The 20,450-nt window shown below is 55.1% G+C and overlaps 1 protein-coding gene across 1 annotated transcript; it reads right to left on the reverse strand.

Annotated features, from left to right (window-relative positions):
* Positions 1-10,629: 10,629 nt before the first annotated feature.
* On the reverse strand, positions 10,630-13,029 carry DL89DRAFT_260965 (uncharacterized protein; the record flags this gene model as incomplete). The annotated part of the gene is made up of 1 exon (XM_040885828.1): positions 10,630-13,029. The coding sequence occupies one exon, from the start codon at positions 13,027-13,029 to the stop codon at positions 10,630-10,632; it is 2,400 nt and encodes a 799-aa protein (XP_040739710.1).
* Between the last annotated feature and the right edge of the window lie 7,421 nt (positions 13,030-20,450).

Here is a 20,450-nt window from a genome sequence, read left to right on the forward strand (position 1 = left end):
TGGTGAATATGTTTATGCTGTACACGTTTGGCACTGATATGGCACGGCTGCTAGGACCGAAACGCTTCCTGATGTTCTACCTGGGAGCAGCAGCATTCGGAAACCTGCTGAGCGATTTGATCCGCGGTATCTACCTGCCGGCCAAGACTGGCAACTACAGAACGGCAGCTCAACCGGCGATTGGCGCATCGACCTCGGTAGTTGGAACCACAACACTATTTGCGTGCCTCTACCCGCATGCTACGCTACAGCTCTTCTTCATTGTGCCTGTGCCGGCATGGCTTGCAACTGCTGGCTTTATCGGCTGGGATGTCTATCGTGTCATGCGCTCGGATCGCACCAGGGTCGATGGTGCAGGCCATCTTGGCGGTGCTGCTGCTGCTCTTGGATACTACTGGTTCCGTCTGCGTCCGCTCATTAGAAGGATGCGCTAGACATGACTGCATTCATTAGAGTTGTACTGTCCTTTTCTGACAGCAGAGAGTAGCCTTGGTTGTATGATGAGCCTCCAGTACCAATTTGGAGTCTAGTCGACTAGGCGCAAATTAGCCTCTTCGTATGTAGCATATGTGGTATATATACCGTGTGCCAGTCGGCCCGGTCCCAATGATAGCCATGCTCCACTAGTCCTCCATTTTAAATGCTGTCCTCTACCCCGGCTGCGTGTTGGGTCTGGGTTGTTGGTGCAATGACCAAGTGGTGGGCGATATACAAGTTAGGATAAAAGGCAGCAAATAAAAGGCAACATGTGCCAAGCACTAACACTGCAGTGCAGGTGCATGGCAAAATCATTCTTCACATGGGCGATGCTTTGAATTCCAGCTTACAATTGCAGTCAACGTCCCAGTGCCATTCCCACCCGACCGTGGCCATGTGAAAACAGAACAATGCTCTGCTGCATTTTGGACAGGTACCAAGATGTGGCCGGGCAAAACAAAGGCACAGCAAGTATCTCGGGCAGTGTCCTTTTAGCAAGTGCGTCAGCTTGCTTCGCTTGCCCCGTCGTTGGATTTGCATTTTTGTTTACTGTAGAACTTGGCTCTGCATCATATTTTCCTATCCTATTTCTTTAGCTAATATATCCAAGATGCCAGACATCAAGAACACTATAGCCATCGAGGAGGGCGAGATCGTTGTCCCTCAGGCCGGACCCGAGCGCGATGCCATTACCAAGCGTCTCCTGCACAAGCTCGATATGCGCCTTGTCACTTATATGTCGCTGTTGTACCTTTTCAACACTCTTGACCGCGGAAATATCGGCAATGCGCGTCTTGGTGGTCTCGAAGAGGACACACACCTCACCGGCAACGACTTTTACAACGTGCTTTCCTTCTTCTACTTTGGCTACTGTATTTCCCAGGTGCCCAACATGTTTCTGCTCAAGAAAGTCAGCCCGTCGCTGCTGATCGGCGTAACCATGGTGCTGTGGGGCGTCTGCTCGACTTCTATGGCAGCGTGCAAGAACTACTCCAGCCTACTCGCCGCACGATTCTTCATGGGGGTGTTCGAGGCTGGTATTGGTCCCGGCGCCCCACTGGTCTTGTCGTTCTTTTACTTGCGCAATGAGCTTGCATGGCGCACAGCTCTTTTCTTTGGCAGCTCAACCATTGCTGGCGCTTTTGGCGGAGCGATCGCTTACGGGGTGTCCAAAAATCTGGCGCACGAGAAGCTGGCACCTTGGCGGTTGCTGTTCATTATTGAGGGTATCCCTACAATTGCACTAGGCATATTCACCATCTTCTTCTTGCCCAACTCTCCCCACAAGCTCGAGAAGTGGTTCGTGACGCCCGAGGAGAAGCAGGTGGCCATTGAGCGTGGGCGCTTGGGACTCAACACCGACAATACTGTTTTGGACAAGCGCCAGCTGATTGCTGCCTTCAAGGACTACAAGAACCTCTTCACATGTCTGATATATATCGGCCTGAACATCCCGCTAGCCTCGTACACGTCGTTCTTGCCCACGATTGTCAAGAACATGGGCTACTCGGACGCCAAGGCCCAGCTGATGACTGTTCCGCCATATGCGTGTGCGCTGGTCACTGTGCTGCTGTTTGCATGGAACTCTGACCGTACCCAGCGCCGTGGCTACCATGTTGCTGGTGCTGGCTCAATTGCCTGCCTTGGCTATATCCTGTTGCTCTCGTCGGACCACATGCACACCAACTATGCTGGTGCGTGCATCGTTGCCGTGGGGCTGTACCCGGTTGTGCCGCTGATGCTGTCATGGGTAGCCAACAACAATGTTGGACACACAAAGCGTGCGATCAGTGTGGCTATGCTCAACACATTCGGCCAGTGCTTCGCAACCGTAGGCACGCAGATCTACAAGACTCACATGGCACCGCGCTTCTTCATGGGATATAGTGTGTGTCTCTCGTTTAGCTTTCTGATGATCGTCGTGGCGCTGTCCCTGACATGCATTCTGAGGCGGGAGAATGCCCGCAGGGACGCCGAGTTTGGTGAGCCCAAGCTGTTGACCCCAGAAGAGCAGGCTGAGGCTATCCGCAGCGGCATCTACGACGACCACCCAAGCTTCCGTTATTACGTCTAAATCACAATGCTCTAGCGCAGCAATGAACTGCAAAATATAGCTTGGGATGCTTTGCTGTCTGCTAGTGACGTCGTCTACAAGCGCACAATCGATCGATCTAACAATGCAGATCAAATATAATCAGCACTGCAAAGGTCACACGTGACTGAATGGGTTCTGCGTTCAATTGGCTGATCTCCAGCTCATGCAGGCAGCGATGCCAACAGCCGAGGTTTGCCAGGAAAGGTTTTTGCGCGTCTTCGAGCCATTGAGAAGTTTTCGGGCTGCTGTGATAAACTGCCCCGCCATCCTTTCCTTTCTCATCTTTCGTCCGTTCAGCACACCCCCTAGTCGCTATTCTCTATTTTTATTCTCTCGGCCCTAGCTTATACTCTGTGCTCTTGCAATTCGCACCCTGCGGTTAATATCATTTACTTCCCCTGCCTAAAGAGTTGCCACCCCCTCTTTTTCGCAAAGCAAACAGGCGCTTACGTTTTGGACTGCTGTGCCTCTTCCACACTATCTCAGCCAGAGACGCAGGGTTCTGCCTTCCACCGTTCTGACACCTGCCTGTTTGTACTAAACATACTCAGGTTTCTAGCAGTCTGCTGGGCACACTCTACAAACATTCTACGCTACTTACACATAATTTTAAGCCTTCGATGTCGACACTTGAAGCAAGCAGCCTTTTGCCTTTTGATGGCTGGCAAAAACCCCCATGCCTCTCTCGGCAGCTAGCCACGCACCAGAACCTGGTAAGCGCGGTGCGCGGCAGTGGCGATGGCGTGACAAAGCGGGTCACGCGAACGCGCACAGTCAGCGACACACAGTGGAGCCGGACGCGACGGCCGCGTGGGCGGCGCGCCAGCATCGACGGACAGCACTGCGACTTGGACTACCGCACGCTTCTAGATGCGGAGCGGTTCATGGATGACACGGTGATATACAGGTCGCGGCGTCAGTACGTGTTGGCGCGTGGGCACAGGTGTGTGAAGATGACACTGACGCGGAGACGTTCTCACCCAGGCCATGTTGGCGCGCCGTCGTTGCCTACATCGCCACTGACGTCTGATATCGATGGTGTACACAGTGATCTGGAGGATCTCATCGCGCTGACAGACATGGTGCCGGTTGAGAGCAGCGAGGCTGTGGCTGCCGAGGATTCTGAGGGCAAAAACACAGGCCGAGCCAAAGACTCTCCTGGAAACGCTGATTCCAGCAAAAGCAGCAATGACAGCAAGGAAAGCAATGATAGCAAGGACAAGAAGCCAAGGGCCAGCGCGGCAAAGACAGTGGGCCAGCAGAAGATGCAGAGGAGAATGCAGGGGAGGACTCGGGCAATAGCGAAGAAGAGAAAGACGAAGGCGACGATGAGGAGGAGGACGATGAGGAGGACGAGGATGATGGGGTGGTGAGGTGCGTGTGTGGAGAGCGCAATGACGGCGAGCTGATGATTCAGTGTGAGATCTGCCAGGTATGGCAACACACGTTGTGCATGGGTATCCGCGACGAGAAGCACATCCCAGACAAATACTACTGCGAAAAGTGCCGGCCCGAAGACCACCCGTACATCAACTCGCGGCCACGCACAATCGTTCTTGCTGAAGCCAGTTCGATCGGCGCCACCACTATGATGCGCCGGTCTGCTGTTATGGCTGTGGCCAAAATGACCGCCCGTGAGGAGTACCGCGCAGCGGCAGCGGCAGCAGCTATTGCAGCGTCGGTGGCAGCAGCAGCTTCGTCGGGCGGCAGATCGGGCGGCAGCCGGCGAGGATCAAAAAAGCAGCCAGTCAAATTGGAAACCGGTCAGACTACACCATCATCGAATGGCCGATCTACGCAGCCTGCCAAGAAAGGCCGGCGCAATCGTCGGCAAACGCGTGACCCTGACGAAGAGAGCGAGGGAGAGTACGATGCAAATTCTGGATCCAACAGCACCTCTGACAAGTCTTCTGGTAAGAACAGCAAAGGGGCTGCTAAGCGCACCGGCGGCGAATCTGCGAGTCGTGGAAAGCGGCGCAGGACCGGCGGAGCTGCATCCAAAGAAAATTCAAACAACGACAGCGGAAACGAGGAGGACGAAGGCAGATCCCCAGTCGACGACTCGTCTACTCAGCTGCCTGTACTGGACGCCAAGATGCAGCGGATTGCTAAACAGGCAGGCCGCGGCCGATCAGCATCATCGGTGGTCAAGAGCAGCAGCAAGTCACTTGCTGCTGGTTCACCGCGGCGAGGAAACAGGCTGGCAGGCATTCCGAATGGCATCGAAGAGGAGGGAGATGAGAGCGAGAAGAAACGAGTCCAGAGCATGCCGGGGTCGCCTCGGTCTCCTTCGCCGTCGCTGCAGTCGCTACTGCTGGAGAACGGCCCGGCAGGCAAGGGCGGACTGATGGTCGAGATTGGTGATGCGTCTGATGGCGGCCAGTCGACGAGGACCGATCAATCGAACAAGCGTAAGCGCAATGGTCGCAGCGGGGCTGTTGGGCGGGGCGGCAAGCACCAGCGGTTGACGCAGTCGGCGTCAAATTCCCCGTACATTTCTCAAGGGCCTAGTTTTGGCGACTCGGTATTTGGGGCCGATCAGCGCCAGGGATCGCGGCATGTCAGTCCTAGGGGCACCCCAGCAGGCATTGCCGAAGGTGATGATGAGTATGAAAATGGCGGCCAGGGTAGCATCGGCGATGGTGCAGAAACTGCAGGCAAGGACGAGGAGCACGCGCACCACCGACAACCAAAGCACAATTTCCCACCGATCGAGATGGAAGACGTTGATGGCAACACTATCACAGTGCCGTCCAACATGCTGAACTCGCATGGCCAGCCGATATACTCGTCGGTTACGCCTGAAACCATGTGCAAGATCCGGTATCCGCACAACCGTGCCAGCCTGCATGAGCTTAACCGTCGCGCGAAGCAGCTGCTGGATTGGCTGGGCAAGGCACAGTCTGAATACGAGCAAGAGCGCCTGACATGGCTCCGGCCACTGCATTCGGGGGGCGATGAGCAGCAGCAGGGGGAGGATACCGAGCAAGACACAAAGCCCGAGGGCGACTCGTCATCGATTCTCCCTCGTCAGCAGCAGCAGCTTGATCGCCGTCCGTCACAGGCACTCTCAGAGGCACCCACGTCGCCAATCAACCCCAGCGACTGGCCTACCGATGACCCTGAGCTGCCACGCGAATTCCCTGCCGACGACGAGCCCTTGATGGAGACTGAAGCAGCGGCACCGGCAAATGAGGGAAAGCCAGCAGATTCCAGCAGGCCGAGACCCACGCTTTCGATCATGGAGGACCTGGTCTGGCGGCTGATTCGGTTCCAGGAAACGTACGCGATTTGACTTCAATATATTCTTTGTCGGCAAAAAGGCACTGAGACGTTTACTTTAGCGCATGTACTTTACGCGGTTCTTCTTGCGCTCCTTTTTCTCTCGCCGCTTGCGCTCCTGCTCAGTCTCATCCTCCTTTGAGGCCGCACCGTCGCCCTTGGGCAGCAGGAAATCGCGCACGTACGGGCCAAACACCACAGCTGCGTAGGCCGGAATCACCATGTACAGGCCCCATGCCCACTTTGTGGCCAGGCTGAGCACATGCGTGGCCCACGAGATGTAGATAAAGTCAAAAATGTACGAGACCAGGCCAGGCTGGCCCAGGTCCGTGCCGGCGTCCATCAAAACACCACTGGCGTCATACCGCGGCCGCGAGACCTGGTACAGGTTCACGTACAGGAACGACTCGAGCGCCAGCGACAAAAAGTACATAATGCTTTCAGTCCAGTTGATGCTGCTGTACTGGAAAAAGAACCGCACTACGATGTAAAGACCGTTTACCAGCAGGTATACCTTGTCCATTTTGGCCATCCGTGCTGCATTCTCTTGCACAATTCGCTTCTGCGACTGGTTCGCCTACAGGGGTTGGAAGCGCCAGGCGGAGTTCCTTCAGCTAAGCTGTTGCTAACGGGGCGGGTAGTGTTTAGCCAGACAACGTACCATTTCTTCGGGTCGTTCTCTGAATGTGCAGGTTCCTCAAGAGTATAAAGGTGAGAAGGTGATCTGAAGCAAAGGAAAAGTGGGGTTTGATTGTACTGTGCACCGCCATGGTAGCAGGAACAGAAAGCAGTTCTTGCCAATATCTCGAGGTCACGTGCCGAGCAGATTGGTTGGATCTCATCTGTCAGCCTAGAGGCTCATTTGCCTGCTGCACTCTGGCGTAGGAGCTAGGCGAGGGTGGTGCTGGCCACATCGGTAAATGGCGTGCTCTACCTGTGCATGGCAGGACCTGTGCATGGCAGGGCTCGGTGGTTGGGCTTTTTCATGTATTGGAATGGGTAGGTTGGAAAGAGAAAAACATAAAATCACATTTTCAGCACGTATCTCAGGACGACCAGACAAGATCCACCATGTGTCCTATCACCAGGAGAAAAGGCGCTTCGTTTGTTTACTTGGTCAACGGGATCCGCTCGTGGATCTGGGGCTTGTTTGCAGGCGCATCCGGGATGTTCTTCTTCCATCCCAGGGCCTTGAACAGGCACGCGTTGTACTCCTTCTCAGGCGCACGGCACTTGTTGAACGACTGGTTCTTGTTGTCCAGGCACTGCCAGTGGGCGCGGAACTCGGTCGCGCAGCTGGCCTGGATCTTCTCCAGCACGTCAATGGCACAGCGCGTCACCTTGCGGCCCTCCGCCAGGCAGTGCTTCGGGTCACGGTCCTCGTTTTTGCACAGCATGAAGTCCTCGTTGTACTCTTGGCATACGCTGCCAATGAAGAAGGACGCTGACTTTAGCGGCGCCCCGCTGCTGCCGACCTCATCGACATGCGGCAAATCGGCAGGCGGTGGTGTCGGGTCGACCCAATCCTCACTCTTGAAATGTTTGTAGCCCGGAATCGCCATCGCTTAACAGAATAATAGACTGAGCTGTGTGGAATTACGAGGAGGGATTTGGAAGGAAGAAGGTGAGGAAATGAGATTTCGAGGGCTGTCAACTGCTAAAAGCTGGCAGCGCAATTGTGCCCTTCCCCAAGGCTTATCTTTTTGTCACTGCAAGATGGTCTACTAGTGCTGATCTGCCCCTGCGCCGCGTTATTTGATCTGGAGATCACGATCGCTGGTTGGCATTTTCAGACAACAGACGCGAACCTGCAGTTTCTTTGCTCTCCTGCCTATACTTTCTAGTTTTTTTTTTTTTTTTTTTTCGCGCCATTTGCTAGGCACCTTTTAACATTCGCACTGCATTTACATGCTCGCTTAAAAACACACCTTTCCCTTCTTTCCTTCGTTCCTACTCTTGTCTATTACTCGGGCTTTTGTTATCGAAAGGCTACGCGCATGTACGACAAGACACCAGACAGCCAGCGGTCCTCGCTGTTTTCAGCCCTGTATGGAATATACGAGCGTGCGTGCTTGTCTGCGGAGCGCGAGTCAAGGCGGCTGTTCGGGTCCCACCCAGCTACTACACACGGGAGGGCATCGTATTCTAGCAAAGAGCGCAGCAGACTTAGTGGGCGCCGTACACGCTCCCACAGACACGCATCGCACCAAAGCGACCTCCCCGAGCCGCCGATGGCTGTAAGTGTTGCTTTTTTGTTGCAGGCTATGGCTATTGTGGATCTCGGTTTGATGGTGCGATATTGCTGACCCTTGTCTTTGATTATTTTCCTTAGGCTGGGACAGCACAGCGCATGGACAACTCGGGGCTATATCAGGCTGTAAGAAGCAAGCGGCGCAAGATGAGCAGCGGATATGCAGGGGCGTCATGGCTCCATCTGGACGACAGCGACACAACATTGTCACCTATAGTTGTCAGTGACGATGAAAACGGCTGTGACATTGGCGCGTTGGGTGAGATGGCCTCGTCGCCGGACGGTTTCTGGAACAAACCGGAGGCGCGAGAGCACTTTGGTTGAACTGGAGCCGGAGGACAGTCGGCAGTGGACCCCGCCGCAAATGGACCTGGGGCACCTGGAGCGGTTTTCTGAGCATGGCATGGGCGTGTTAGGGCTAGTATCAATGCCTCCGCCGCCAGCTCCGCCGCCGCCACCACCACAGCCCCGGTTTACAGCACCGGAAGCGGATGCACCAGCGGCAAGAGAGTCTTGCCGTGAGTCGCTGGTAGCGAAGCAGACCCAGACATCTGCGGCAGTGTCCGAGCACGGCAGCGTTCGCAACCAGCATCCAGGCAGGACAATAGCTGATTCGGCAGCTGTGGAGCAGGCGCGGCTGGAAAATGTCGAGCGCGAGCTGCGCAGACTGAAAAGGATCATTGCTGCCCTGCTTCCCAATGGGCTGAACGAGGAGGATTTGCAGTCGGTTTATGGCGGTATTGAGCAGCCCGAGCGTACGTCGGACGATATTATCTCTCGGCTCGTCAAAGCGCGGTTTGGGGGGGCTGTGAATCCGCAGCCACCACACCGCACTCCATTGCCGATGCAGCGGCAGTACTCGTTCCCATCGGCGATGCTGCCGCCGTCACCAAAGTCCAGCGACTCGGCAAAGGCAGGCAGGGGAGCGCTTTCGTCACCGCCGCCCTCTGCGCGTGCAGCGGAGTGGCCGGGTAGTGGAGACTATTGCATTGCTTCGAGCAGGCGGCATTTGGATTTCTTGTCAAGGAGCCCGTCAGTGTCGTCGGCCGGGTCGCAGCGTAGAGCCTCGGGCACAGTTCAGCGGAGGGCCCGGCAGACGCAGTACCGCAAGCCATCGTCCATCGGACTGAAGCCGGCGGCTTCATTGGAGGACCATCCTGAGGCACTCCACAAGGACCCAACGTTCATGGCCAAGCTGCTGGATGAAATGAAGACTCACAAGCTTCGCAGCGTCGAGAAGCCAAAAGACATGGGGGGCTATAGATACCGGCGGATATGACGCCCTAGCATACGCTACTCTCGTTTGGCAGTCTGACTAGAGTCGCATTAATGTAAAGACAAAGTTGTTGGTTCTAACACGCTTAAACGAGTGCTGGCACTTTGTGGATGCCGCTGGGAGGCCGGTACTGGCCACAGATGGACGGTTTCGGTGCCGATCCCTTATATGCGTTGCAAATGTCACGGATAAAGTCGGTTGGGCGATACCCGCCTGGGCACGAATACCACCCGCCGTCCTCAACGCACCGCAAGCTGCCGTCAATATACACAGTAGCGCTTGTCTTGACACCAGCAAACACGGCAGCCTCCACCGACTGCTTGAACAGGACCAGCCCCTCGCCCTGCGTCGTACACGCCAAGAACGCCGCCGTATCCAATCCCGCGCTGCTGGCGCACTTTAGCGACAAATCGGCGTCCCTGCCAATATCGCTGAAGTGGTTATTGAGACAGGTCAGAAAGCGCCAGAATGACGGCAGGTCGGGCTTATGCTTCAGCGCGCAGAGCTCCTCGATGTTGCCCTGACACTCGGCGTCGCCGTGCATACACGTCGCACCAAACGTCGCATTGGGGTTGAGCTCCGCAATGAAGTTCAGCTGCACGTCCATGATGGAGTACACTGCGGGCACGACGCTGCCGAAGACCTCTTCGACCTTGAGCGCATCGGGACACCGGGACATCACGAAAAGCTCAACTTGCACCTTGTCGCTCCCCCACAGCGATGGGATTGACTGGGGCGGGTGTGCTGGGGGCGGTGTGCTGGTGCCGGGGAGTAGGGCCCAGGTTAGAGCGCCAAGACCCGCTAGAAGCAGAGCGAGCCAAAAGACGGCCCGTCTGTGCAGTGGCCTTGGCGCCGAGTCATTGCCAGGAGCTCGATGGTCCTGGGTAAGCAAGTAGTCGGTCTCCATCGGACGGTACCCGAGGCAAGAAAGCAGATAATAGAGATGAATAGACGAACTCTGGAGAATGAAGAAAAGAGGAGAAAAAAGCCGAGACACGGCTAGTGTCGTGTGCGCGGAGTGATCCCTTTTCAATGCCCAGCATCCTTGCTATCGATGAAGTCAGCTACTGCGGCTTTTTAATCACAAAGCTGCATCACCAGGGCGACCCATTCGAAGGAGGCAATTGTCATCGCAAGCACGCCACACATAGCAAGAATGGTGAATAGTTGGGATTAGAAAAAAGAGAGATAAGTGCGATAAAAACGAACGGTTCAGATACAAAAAAGCGACGAGGTACTGAGGCGTGCTCATTGGAACATGCGCTTGAAGAAGCCAAAGAAGCCGCGGTTCTTCTTCTTGTGATCGCTGCTGGAGCCAGCCGCAGCCTCGGCCGTCTCGGCAGTAGGCTTGACAGGCTCGGACGCCTCCGCAGCCTCGGCAACGGTCTCTGGCCGCGACTCCTTGGGATCGGTCTCCTCGACAGGCGTGGCGTTCTCTTCTTCGGGGACCGGTGTGGCGGCCTCCTCAACAGCGGCAGGAGTCTCCTCAGCCTTGGGCTCCTCAGCCTCAGCGACAGCAGGCTCAGCGGCAGCAGTCTCCTCAGCGGTAGCATCAGCCTCAACCTTTGGCTCCTCAATAACAACAGCCTCATCGGCCTTGGGCTCCTCGGTGGTGGTCTCCTCAGCGGCGACCTCAGCAGCAGGCTCTTCGGTTTTAGCCTCCTCAACGACTGGAGCAGTCTCCTCAACGACTGGAGCAGTCTCCTCAACGACTGGAACAGTCTCCTCAGTCTTAACTTCCTCCTCAGCAGGCTCAGCGACAGCCGGCTCCTCGACCTTGGTCTCCTCAACCGCCGGGACAGTCTCCTCAGCCGGAGCGGTAACAGCCTCCTCAACAACAGCAGACTCCTCGGTCTTGGTCTCCTCGGCAGCAGGGATAGGCTCCTCGACCGGGGTGGCAACAGCCTCCTCAACGACGACCTCAGCGGTGGGCTCCTCAACAGCAGCGACAGCGGGCTCCTCAGCCTTAACTCCCTCCTCGGCAGGCTCAGCGACAGCAGGCTCCTCGACCTTGGTTTCCTCAACGACCGGAACAGTCTCCTCGACCGAAGCAGTAGCAGTCTCCTCAGGCTTGGCCTCCTCGGCAGCAGGAGTGGCCTCTTCGACAGGGGCCTCTTCGACAGGGGCCTCTTCGACAGGGGCCGCGTCCTCCTCAGCAGCGACCTCAGCAGCAGGTTCCTCAGGCTTGGTCTCCTCAACGACCGGAGTCTCCTCAACGACCGGAGCAGTAGCAGCCTCCTCAGCAGCAGCGACAGCCGGCTCCTCAACGACCGGAGCAATAGCAGCCTCCTCAGCAACAGCAGCCTCCTCAGGCTTGATATCCTCGGCAGCGGGCTCTTCAGTCTTGGTCTCCTGAGCAGTAGGGATGGCCTCCTCGACAGGGGCCGCGTCCTCCTCAGCAGCGACCTCAGCAGCAGGCTCCTCAGGCTTGGTCTCCTCAACGACCGGAGAAGTCTCCTCAACCGGAGCAGTGGCAGTCTCTTCAACTGGGGCAGTAACAGGCTCCTCAGTAGCAGTGACAACAGGCTCCTCGGCAACAACAGGAAGTTCCTCGACCTCCTCAGTAGGCTCAGCGACAGCTGGCTCCTCGGCCTTGGCCTCTTCAGCGGCCGGAGCAGTCTCCTCAGCCGGAGCGGTAGCAGCCTCCTCAGCGGCAGCAGGCTCCTCGGCCTTGGTTTCCTCAGCACCAGGGTTTGTCTCCTCGACCGGGGCAGCAGCAGGCTCCTCGACAGGCTCAGCGATAGCCGGCTCCTCCGCCTTGGTTTCCTCGACAGAGGCAGCGTCCTCTTCAGTGGCGACCTCAGCAGCAGGCTCCTCGGTCTTCACCTCCTCAACAGCCGGAGCAGTAGCAGCCTCCTCAGCAGCAGCGACAGCGGGCTCCTCAGCGGCGACAGCAGGCTCCTCAGTCTTGGTCTCTTCAGCGGCAGCGACAAGGTCCTCCTCAGTCTTGGTCTCCTCGACGGCAGCGACGGACTCTTCGATCTTCTCCTCAACAACAGGCTCCTCGACCTTGACCTCCTCAGTGGCGGCAGGAGGCTCTACGACAGCAGCTTCTGCTTCAGCAGCAGGAGCAGGCGACTCCTCAGCAGAAGCATCAGTCGTCTTCTCAGCTGGTTCCTCACCAGCGCCAGCAGCCTGCTCGTCAGCGACCGCAGCAGCGGGTTCCTCGACAGCCGGAGCCTCATCAGCAGCACCGGCCGGCTCGTCAGCAACAGCTCCAGCAGCCTCGACACCTGTATCCGCAGGTGCCGCTGCAGCATCTTGAGCAGGTACTGCGTCAGCAGCAGCCGCATCGACAGCAGCAGCCGTCTGCTCTTCAGACTCTTTGACGGGCTCGGTAACCTCGCTGTCCACGTGGACATCAGCTGCCGGGGCCGTAAATGAGTTGTTGACAATGCCTGCGGCATCGGTAGACTTGTCGGCGGCATCGTCCAGCACCCACTCGCCATCGACCTTGTACTTGTAGATGTAGGCGGTTCCTGGCTCCAGGTCGGAAACCGTGACCTCGTACTTGCCGTCATCGGCCTTGGTCATGGCGATCGGCGACCAGTGCTTCTCAGTGTCAGCACCAAAGGTGCCCAGGATCTCGACGGTACCAGCAGTGTCGGCGGCGGCTAGCCGGAAAACATGGCTGACGGTGTTGCTCATTGTTTTTGTTTGTTATGTCTGGATTAGAGCGGGGGATATCTGGTTATGTTGTGCGTATGTGCAGGAGATAGCAAAGGTTGTTCTCTATCTCAAAAGGACAAGCAAAAGGTCAGTGTAGTGAAAAAATACAAAAATTAACGCAGCGGCGAGGGAAAAAGTGGAGAAAGGAGAAACGGCCCGGGAGGTAGGGGCACTGACGGACGGCGCGCCCTTATAAAGGGGCTGGTGGGGGGTTCGCCTTTGTTCGTATCATGGCCACCTCTGTCCCCCAGTCACGTCTGGCACTATAGCGACAGGCACAGTGGGTGGGAGCCAGCCTGATTGTGCCATGGAGCCTGAGTGTCAATCACAACACTTTTTGCGTGTTGTTTTCGGTCGGCGCTCAGAAAATAGATCCATTTCCTCGCTTGCGCCTGTTGTGTGTTTGTTGGCACGTCGATCAACCAATGCCGCGTCTAAAAAAGCACACAGAACACTATACTCCGCAGGGGCATGTCTGGGTGTCGCTGTGGGTAGAGTAGCGTGCCCCAGCGCAGACGTCGGTGCGCAACAGGACCTCAAGCACAAAACTGGGATAATGGCTTCGATTGGATGTGCATCGGCTCGAGGCACGAGCAGGAGACGCAATAGTGGGGGATGCATGCGTGCATAAATACGCCTGGATTCGCCGATGAGCGAGCTCGGCCACCGTCCATCTGTCCCACCACCACGGCGCTATCTCTGCCTGCCTCACCCACCCCAACCGAATTTAGGTGGTGGTGCAGACAGGGGGCTGCCGAAACGGCGCCTGAGACGAAGAGAAGGCCGTCACGGGCATATCCAGCTCGCTTCTCGGATCTTCTGGGCATCCCGCACTTCTGATGCAGAGCGGCGGACTCAAGTGACATAGGCATGACCTCGCCGAGGGCCTCTCCATGTGCCAGCTGAGGTGGACAAATATACATGCAACAATTGCAACAGAAAATTAGTTTATTCGCCACCAATACAAGCTGCGCTGCCGACGGCCGCTGGCACGGGGACCCGGATCACTGAGATAGCAAATGCTGAAAGCCGGCGCTCAGCCGCAGTACAGGCCAGCGAGAAAAAAAAAAGTCCAGTGCTACATGTCGCCAAATGCGTTCTTGAAGCGCGGGTTCTGGCGATTAAACTCTCGCGAGTTTTTGGCAAATATGCGCTTCTCGGCATCGGTCGTCTCGATGGCCCCGGTAGTTTTCTCGTCATCAGTCATCAGCGACAGCAGGCCGGTGATGATGGTGGCAACGGACCATGCGGGGTTCCAGGTGTTCTTGTGGTAGTTCGAGTAGGACGTGCAGATATCCATGTTGACCTGGAACCGGCCGTTGGGCGTGATCATCTGGATCGCCGGCGGCGCAAACGGATACTCTTTTGGGAAGATCAGGCGGCCGTGGTACTCGCCACCCTCGAAGGGTGTGTCCGGTGGACCGCTGATGATGTAGTGCCATTCGAGGATGTTCTTCTCCAGCGGCTTCGCTGTGATGAACTCGGGCGGCGACTTCTGGATCATCTTGTACTCCTTTGTGAGCCGCTTGCTTGCTGCCTTTGACGCCATGACGAATGCTGAAGCTGGAGATATCTAAGAAAGCTATATGCTGCAATCATAGCCTGCTGCGTGCAAAAAAAAGGGCTGCCAATTAGACAGCTTGGTGCATTTTCCACAGCGTTATGGAGGACGGGTACCCAGAGCACAGGATGAGATTGATCAGACCATATGTGAGGTTTATATTGGGGAGTAGTGTTCAGCACAGGCTCCACTGCATTTCTCCTCATCTCTTCTCTTAGTCTCAGCCATGAAGTGCGCAGTCTGCCAGGACCCGCTCTTTTCTAATGTCCCATCGGATATCGCCGAAGCTGCGGATCTACACCTGGCATCCATTCGCTGCGGACACGTCTTTCATATGCACTGCATCAACAGCTGCCGATACAACACCCATTTTGTTCTGTGTCCTGTATGTCGCCAGAAGCATAGCGGGGCAGCAGTCCGACTGTTCCTTGACCACAGCCCAGCCGAGTGCGCCAATAGCGCAGGCAGCACCAGCGACCGCTCACAGATTGTACATGACATCGAGCGACTGAAAACGGTACTCCACAGTGCAGTGGAGCTCATTGGCGACATCATCTCTGAGCTGCTCAGCCGCACTGATGATCTGGAGCTAGTATCAGCGATTGAGGGTCTGGATATCAACGAGTTTTGTCTAGAAATTCCTGACATGGACCTAGATCTCTCTCAATTGCCCTTAGATTGGTCCTAGTTTCAACTACCTTTACCAACCTAGGCGATATTCGTATAGGAATCAGATTTGATGCGCTGGGATGGGCGTCTTGCAGGCATAGTCTAATTGCATATCTAGATATGAGCATCTTGAGGTGATCAATTAATTGAAGTGTGTGAAATTGTTGAGAGCACGTCACTGCGACAGCTCGGAAATAGCATCTGGCGGGAGAATGGTGAATGCCGAGATGACGCCGCTGTACTGGTCGCCGGTCTCGTCCCGGTGGCCGCTGGGAGCCAGCGACATATGGCGATCAAGCGCATTGCGAACGAACAGCTCGACTGACAACGCCTTGACCTCCAGGCGCACCAGGACGCCCGGGCCACCGACATTCGTCTCGTAGCACTGGAAGCCCTCCTCGGAAAGCTCTTTGCCCGCAGCATCAACCTCGGCGCTGGGAAGGCCATTCGGGATCAGCGTCAATGCGCAGCCACCGCCACCAGCACCAGTGAGCTTCGAGGCCATACCGCGGGTCCCGGTGATGTCACGCACGCGCTCCAGCGCCGGATGGCTGACGCCCAGGGTCGCCAGCAGGCCGTGGTTGATGCGGATCATGTCCTGCAGCTGCACTTCGAGATCACTTGCATCGGGTCCACCAAACAGATTGGCAGCCTTAGTGCTGATGCTGTGGATTGCGTCCATGATTCCGTCGATGATCGGTGAGTGGCGGTCCCGCAGCACACGCACACTGGCGACCAGCGCCTTGGTGCTCTTGGGGACCTTTGTGTTTGTGATCAGAACGCGCAATGCCCGCGTGCTCTGCAGGTCAGTCTGCTCCTCGCCCTTCCTGTACCGCACAAACCCGCCGTACGTGGCCACTGCATTATCAATCCCTGAAGGCGTCCCGTGTGCCACCTGCTCGCCACGGAATGCCCAAGCATTAATAAGCTGCTTGTCCTCTGCCGACGAGCCCTCATCGGAAAGCTGCCCAGTCAGCTTGAGCATCGCCGCCGACAGCGCAACATTGAATGCCGCCGATGAGCCCAGCCCGGCACCCACCGGCAGCAGCGACCGCACGGTGATTGTGAAGCCGCTGGTGCGGTCCTCGCTGCGGAACAGGCAAGCATACAGGTAGACAAATGTCAGAATGGCCGTGCGGCCCGGACCCACGGGAACCGTGATGGCCTCTGTTACCAGTGACTCGATTTCTGCTGGATGCTCCAGGTCCTCCTTGCGGATCTGCGGCAGCGTGTGGGTGCTGAAGTGCACGTCGATGTCGATATCGGGTAGCACAAGCCTGACGGTTGCGTCGTCGCGGGGCGTCACCAGCGCATATGCTCGCAGGTTCAAACTGCCAGCCACTGCCGTTTTGCCATAGACGACCGCGTGCTCGCCAAACAAAATGACCTTGCCAGGCGCGCTCACGACAAAAGGACTCCACGAATTGCGCATTGTCACCATCCTGGGCTCTGAGGGGGTTGAATGAGGTTGAATGAAGAGTGTATCGAATAGAAACAGCAAGGTTGCATGAAATGGGGGTTGTTAGTTCAGGTTGGCTGTTTGTAGCGCCAAAATAAACGGTCCCCCTTGCGGCTCGGCTCGCTTCAAGCCGACTGCTTTTGATTACGCTCAATCTTCACTGCAGTCAGGTTCGATCTGCTTTTTGTGCCTATCTTTCGCTCCCTTTGCCATTCCATACACACACAATTTCACCTCTAACCGCAAATGAGCTCGCCCTCAGAAAACGACAAACCCAACACGTCCAGGTACCTTACTCCGCCGTCGAGCTACACGATCCACACAAAGCCGCAGAGCAAAACCGAACTCGATATTGTGTCCGAGCGCTTCACCTACACGCACTACCCAGCTATACTGCTGTCAGCCTTGAACTTTGCTGCGCTGTCGAATGCCTCGCGAGGCGTCAAAGGATACCCATCGGTGTTCCAATGCAGCGCATACACCGCCGTGTTTGCGTTCTCCGGCTATGCGCTTAGCAAGGGTGACGCTGTAAATGGCTCTGGCCTGACTGCCGGGTGGTCGGCTATCTGGTTGTTTTTCAATGCGCGTAATGCCCTGAAAAGCGCGCGCCCGTTCCCAATTGCTATGACGGCAGCGGTAGCAACTGTTGGGTCTATATATGGCTACAGCTATGCGAATGTTGGAAAAGAATAAATTGTATGTACTTGCAACCAGTAGGAAAGCACCAGCTTTATATTTAGGTGTGTTGTGGCCAGCATACATTCTATAAAACACATCATTTGTATTTTTATGATATGTATGTTACTATCATATGCTTGTCTATGTTTCGATGCATATTGGTGCAAATACGAACCGGCACAAAGGATCTAGTGATAATCACGGCGAGATTGAAAAGAAAAAATCCATTTGTTGTGGCTAGGTTGGCGGCTTTGATATCTGCCACACCCTTCTTCTTAAATGTGATCACAGTAAACTTCTGCTGGGAAGTGCTAGTGATACCATGAAAGAAAGGTGTATGAAAATATGCTGGCACATTTTTTTTCGTAGAATTGCTTACGTGCCTGTATCCATAGTTGGGATGTCTGCAAGCTAGGCAATTTGTGTTTCCAGTTTCACTACACTTTTTTTGCACTCGTCTGCCTCCATCTTTGATGTTTTCAAGGTGGATATACTGACGAGATTAGCCGTTGCTGAAGCCCAATCCTCGATATTCGCCATATGCTCCTCCACAGCGTATCTAACAAGGGGTGATATGTGGCATGCAGGAATTGGAGAGGAATGGAATCGCTCACATCGCCACAGCATCAGGTTTATAAACATGGGTTGCTTGATGCATTGCGACCTGTTTACAGTAACCGGCAAAGCGGTAAACTAGCAAATTATAAGTTTATGTGTCCATTAAATGTATCTGCATTAGTCGTAGTGGTGTTGTACTTATCATGATCTGATGCATTGTCCTAGTGCTGATATATAGGTTATATAGGATTCGTCATATAGCATATTCTATGCCTGACATTGGTACAGCATATATCAATCATAGACTGTTGCGCGTCCACTGCGGCTGTGATGTCAAGATGTCAGTCGAATCAGGTGACGGCGAGCCGGGCACCAACGAGAGCCCCTTAGAACCTACACAATGGAGAAAACATCGAGCCTCTGATGAGTTGCGCAGACGGCCGCATTGAAAAAATCCCCGCGCAACTTGCCTATTCCCATTTCTCTCTTTTCTTCAGTATTAAATATCGCCTTTAAAACCCCCTCACATTTACTCAACGCAACAAGACGAATATTTACATGCAAACATGGTCACATATCTGAAAGGGATTCTAAATCATTTCTGTGAATACTTTATACTATTTCTCTACTGATAATGTCAGTTCTTTTCATTTTTCTGCTGTCTTGAAAGAAGCGGTGGATAGTCAATGCCTGGTTCAATGCTCTGCTGCAATGTCCCGTACACCTGTGGAATCTCTTGTGCGGGAATTGTCGGTTTAAAACATTGACCCGGCTGTCCGCGTTCATGGAGATTCGCACAGCGTGAAATCCGACGCTTCTCATGGCTAGGAATCTGTGGGCAGGTTTTAGATATGCTAATAGGTGTTCAAGTGTCCAGAGATTTACCTGCCAGCAATCCCCCAGACACATGACCCCTTCGCCCACACTCTGGAGTCCGTTAATTTCTTGCGCATAGTTCTGCCCACCCGCATCTTTACGCTTGACAAAATTCTACCAAGAACAAGAGGCAGTCTAGACGCACGGACGGAGGATACACTGGCCCGGGGTCCCGGGGATGTACTGAAGTCAGATGCTCATGTTTACAGACTTAAATTAGGCGGGAAGGGAGCTCGTTCTTTTTTCTTGCTCTACATCACTACCCTCACTTTTTTTCGCAAGACTAGCGAGCAGCCTCATATAATCGTTCACATAAACAAAACAGCCACCAACACCTTCTAAACAGTGCGATGATTTTTAAGAGCCTTCTGCCCTCAGCCGAGATCCCTGCTCTCGACATCCCAACATTCTACCTGGGCGCATCCAAGGTCAACGGCGCCACACCTGACACGCTGGCATACGTGGATATTGCCACCAGAAAGGCGCTGACCTACGGCCAGCTCGAAGATATGCATGATAGGATTGCATCAGGTTTGGTCAATAACCTTGGCCTCAAGAAGGGAGACATTGTCATGATCTTTGCCTCAAACACCATCTACTATGCGCCTGCATACTTTGGGATCCTCGCTTCGGGTGCCGTGTGCTGCACTGCCAGCAGCGTGTTCAATGCGTCAGAGATTGCGTACCAGTTCAATGACTGTGGTGCAAAGGTTGTCTTTGTCACCAAGTCGCAGGAGAAGGTCATGGCGCAAGCTATCGACGAAGGGCTGGTCAAAGTCAGCCCCCAAAACGTCGTCAGTCTTGAGGATGTGCCATCGGATCCCCGTTTCACGAGCATGCAAACAATGTTGTCAGACAAGGCGTACACGCGCTTTCAAATCACAACCAAGGAGGAGTCTGCGAACACTCTGGCAACCATCGTCTACTCGTCGGGCACCACTGGTCGGCCTAAGGGAGTTATGCTGAGTCATCGCAACATGATCAGTTACACAGTCAATGGGGTTGTCTACAACGAGTTTGTAGAGGCTAAGACTGGTGGCACAAAAGACGACTCGCAGCGCTGCATTGCAATCTTGCCATTTGCACACATCTATGGCTTGACAACACTAGTCCAGAACTCGGTCGCTGGCGGTAAGACGCAGTACATTCTTCGTAGATTCAGCATCGACCACTTTTTGCAGGCCATCCAGGACTACAGGCTGCAGATCGCCCCTGTCGTACCTGCCGTCTATACGCAGATTCTCAAGCACCCGAAGCTGCACAGGTATGACCTATCGTCGCTGCGTGTCCTTGGATGCGGTGCGGCACCCTTGGCTAAGAGTGTCCATGAGGGCATTGTCAAGATGTTCCCGATCAAGGTCAGCCAGGGGTTCGGCATGTCCGAGACTTGCAGCGGCATAATCCAGATGGCAGCGTACAAGCCAGTCTTTGGTGCTGTTGGGTTCTTGTACTCTGGTGCCGAGGCAAAGTTTGTTGACGAGCATGGCAAGGACCTGGGTGTTGGCCAGGAGGGCGAACTGTGCCTACGCGGCAGTCAAATTATGATGGGCTATCTCAACCGGCCAGAGGAGAATGCCTATGTGTTTGACAAGGACGGGT

This window comes from Linderina pennispora (assembly GCF_002104995.1).
Source record: "Linderina pennispora strain ATCC 12442 chromosome Unknown DL89scaffold_26, whole genome shotgun sequence".
NCBI classification, from domain to species: Eukaryota; Fungi; Kickxellomycota; class Kickxellomycetes; order Kickxellales; family Kickxellaceae; genus Linderina; species Linderina pennispora.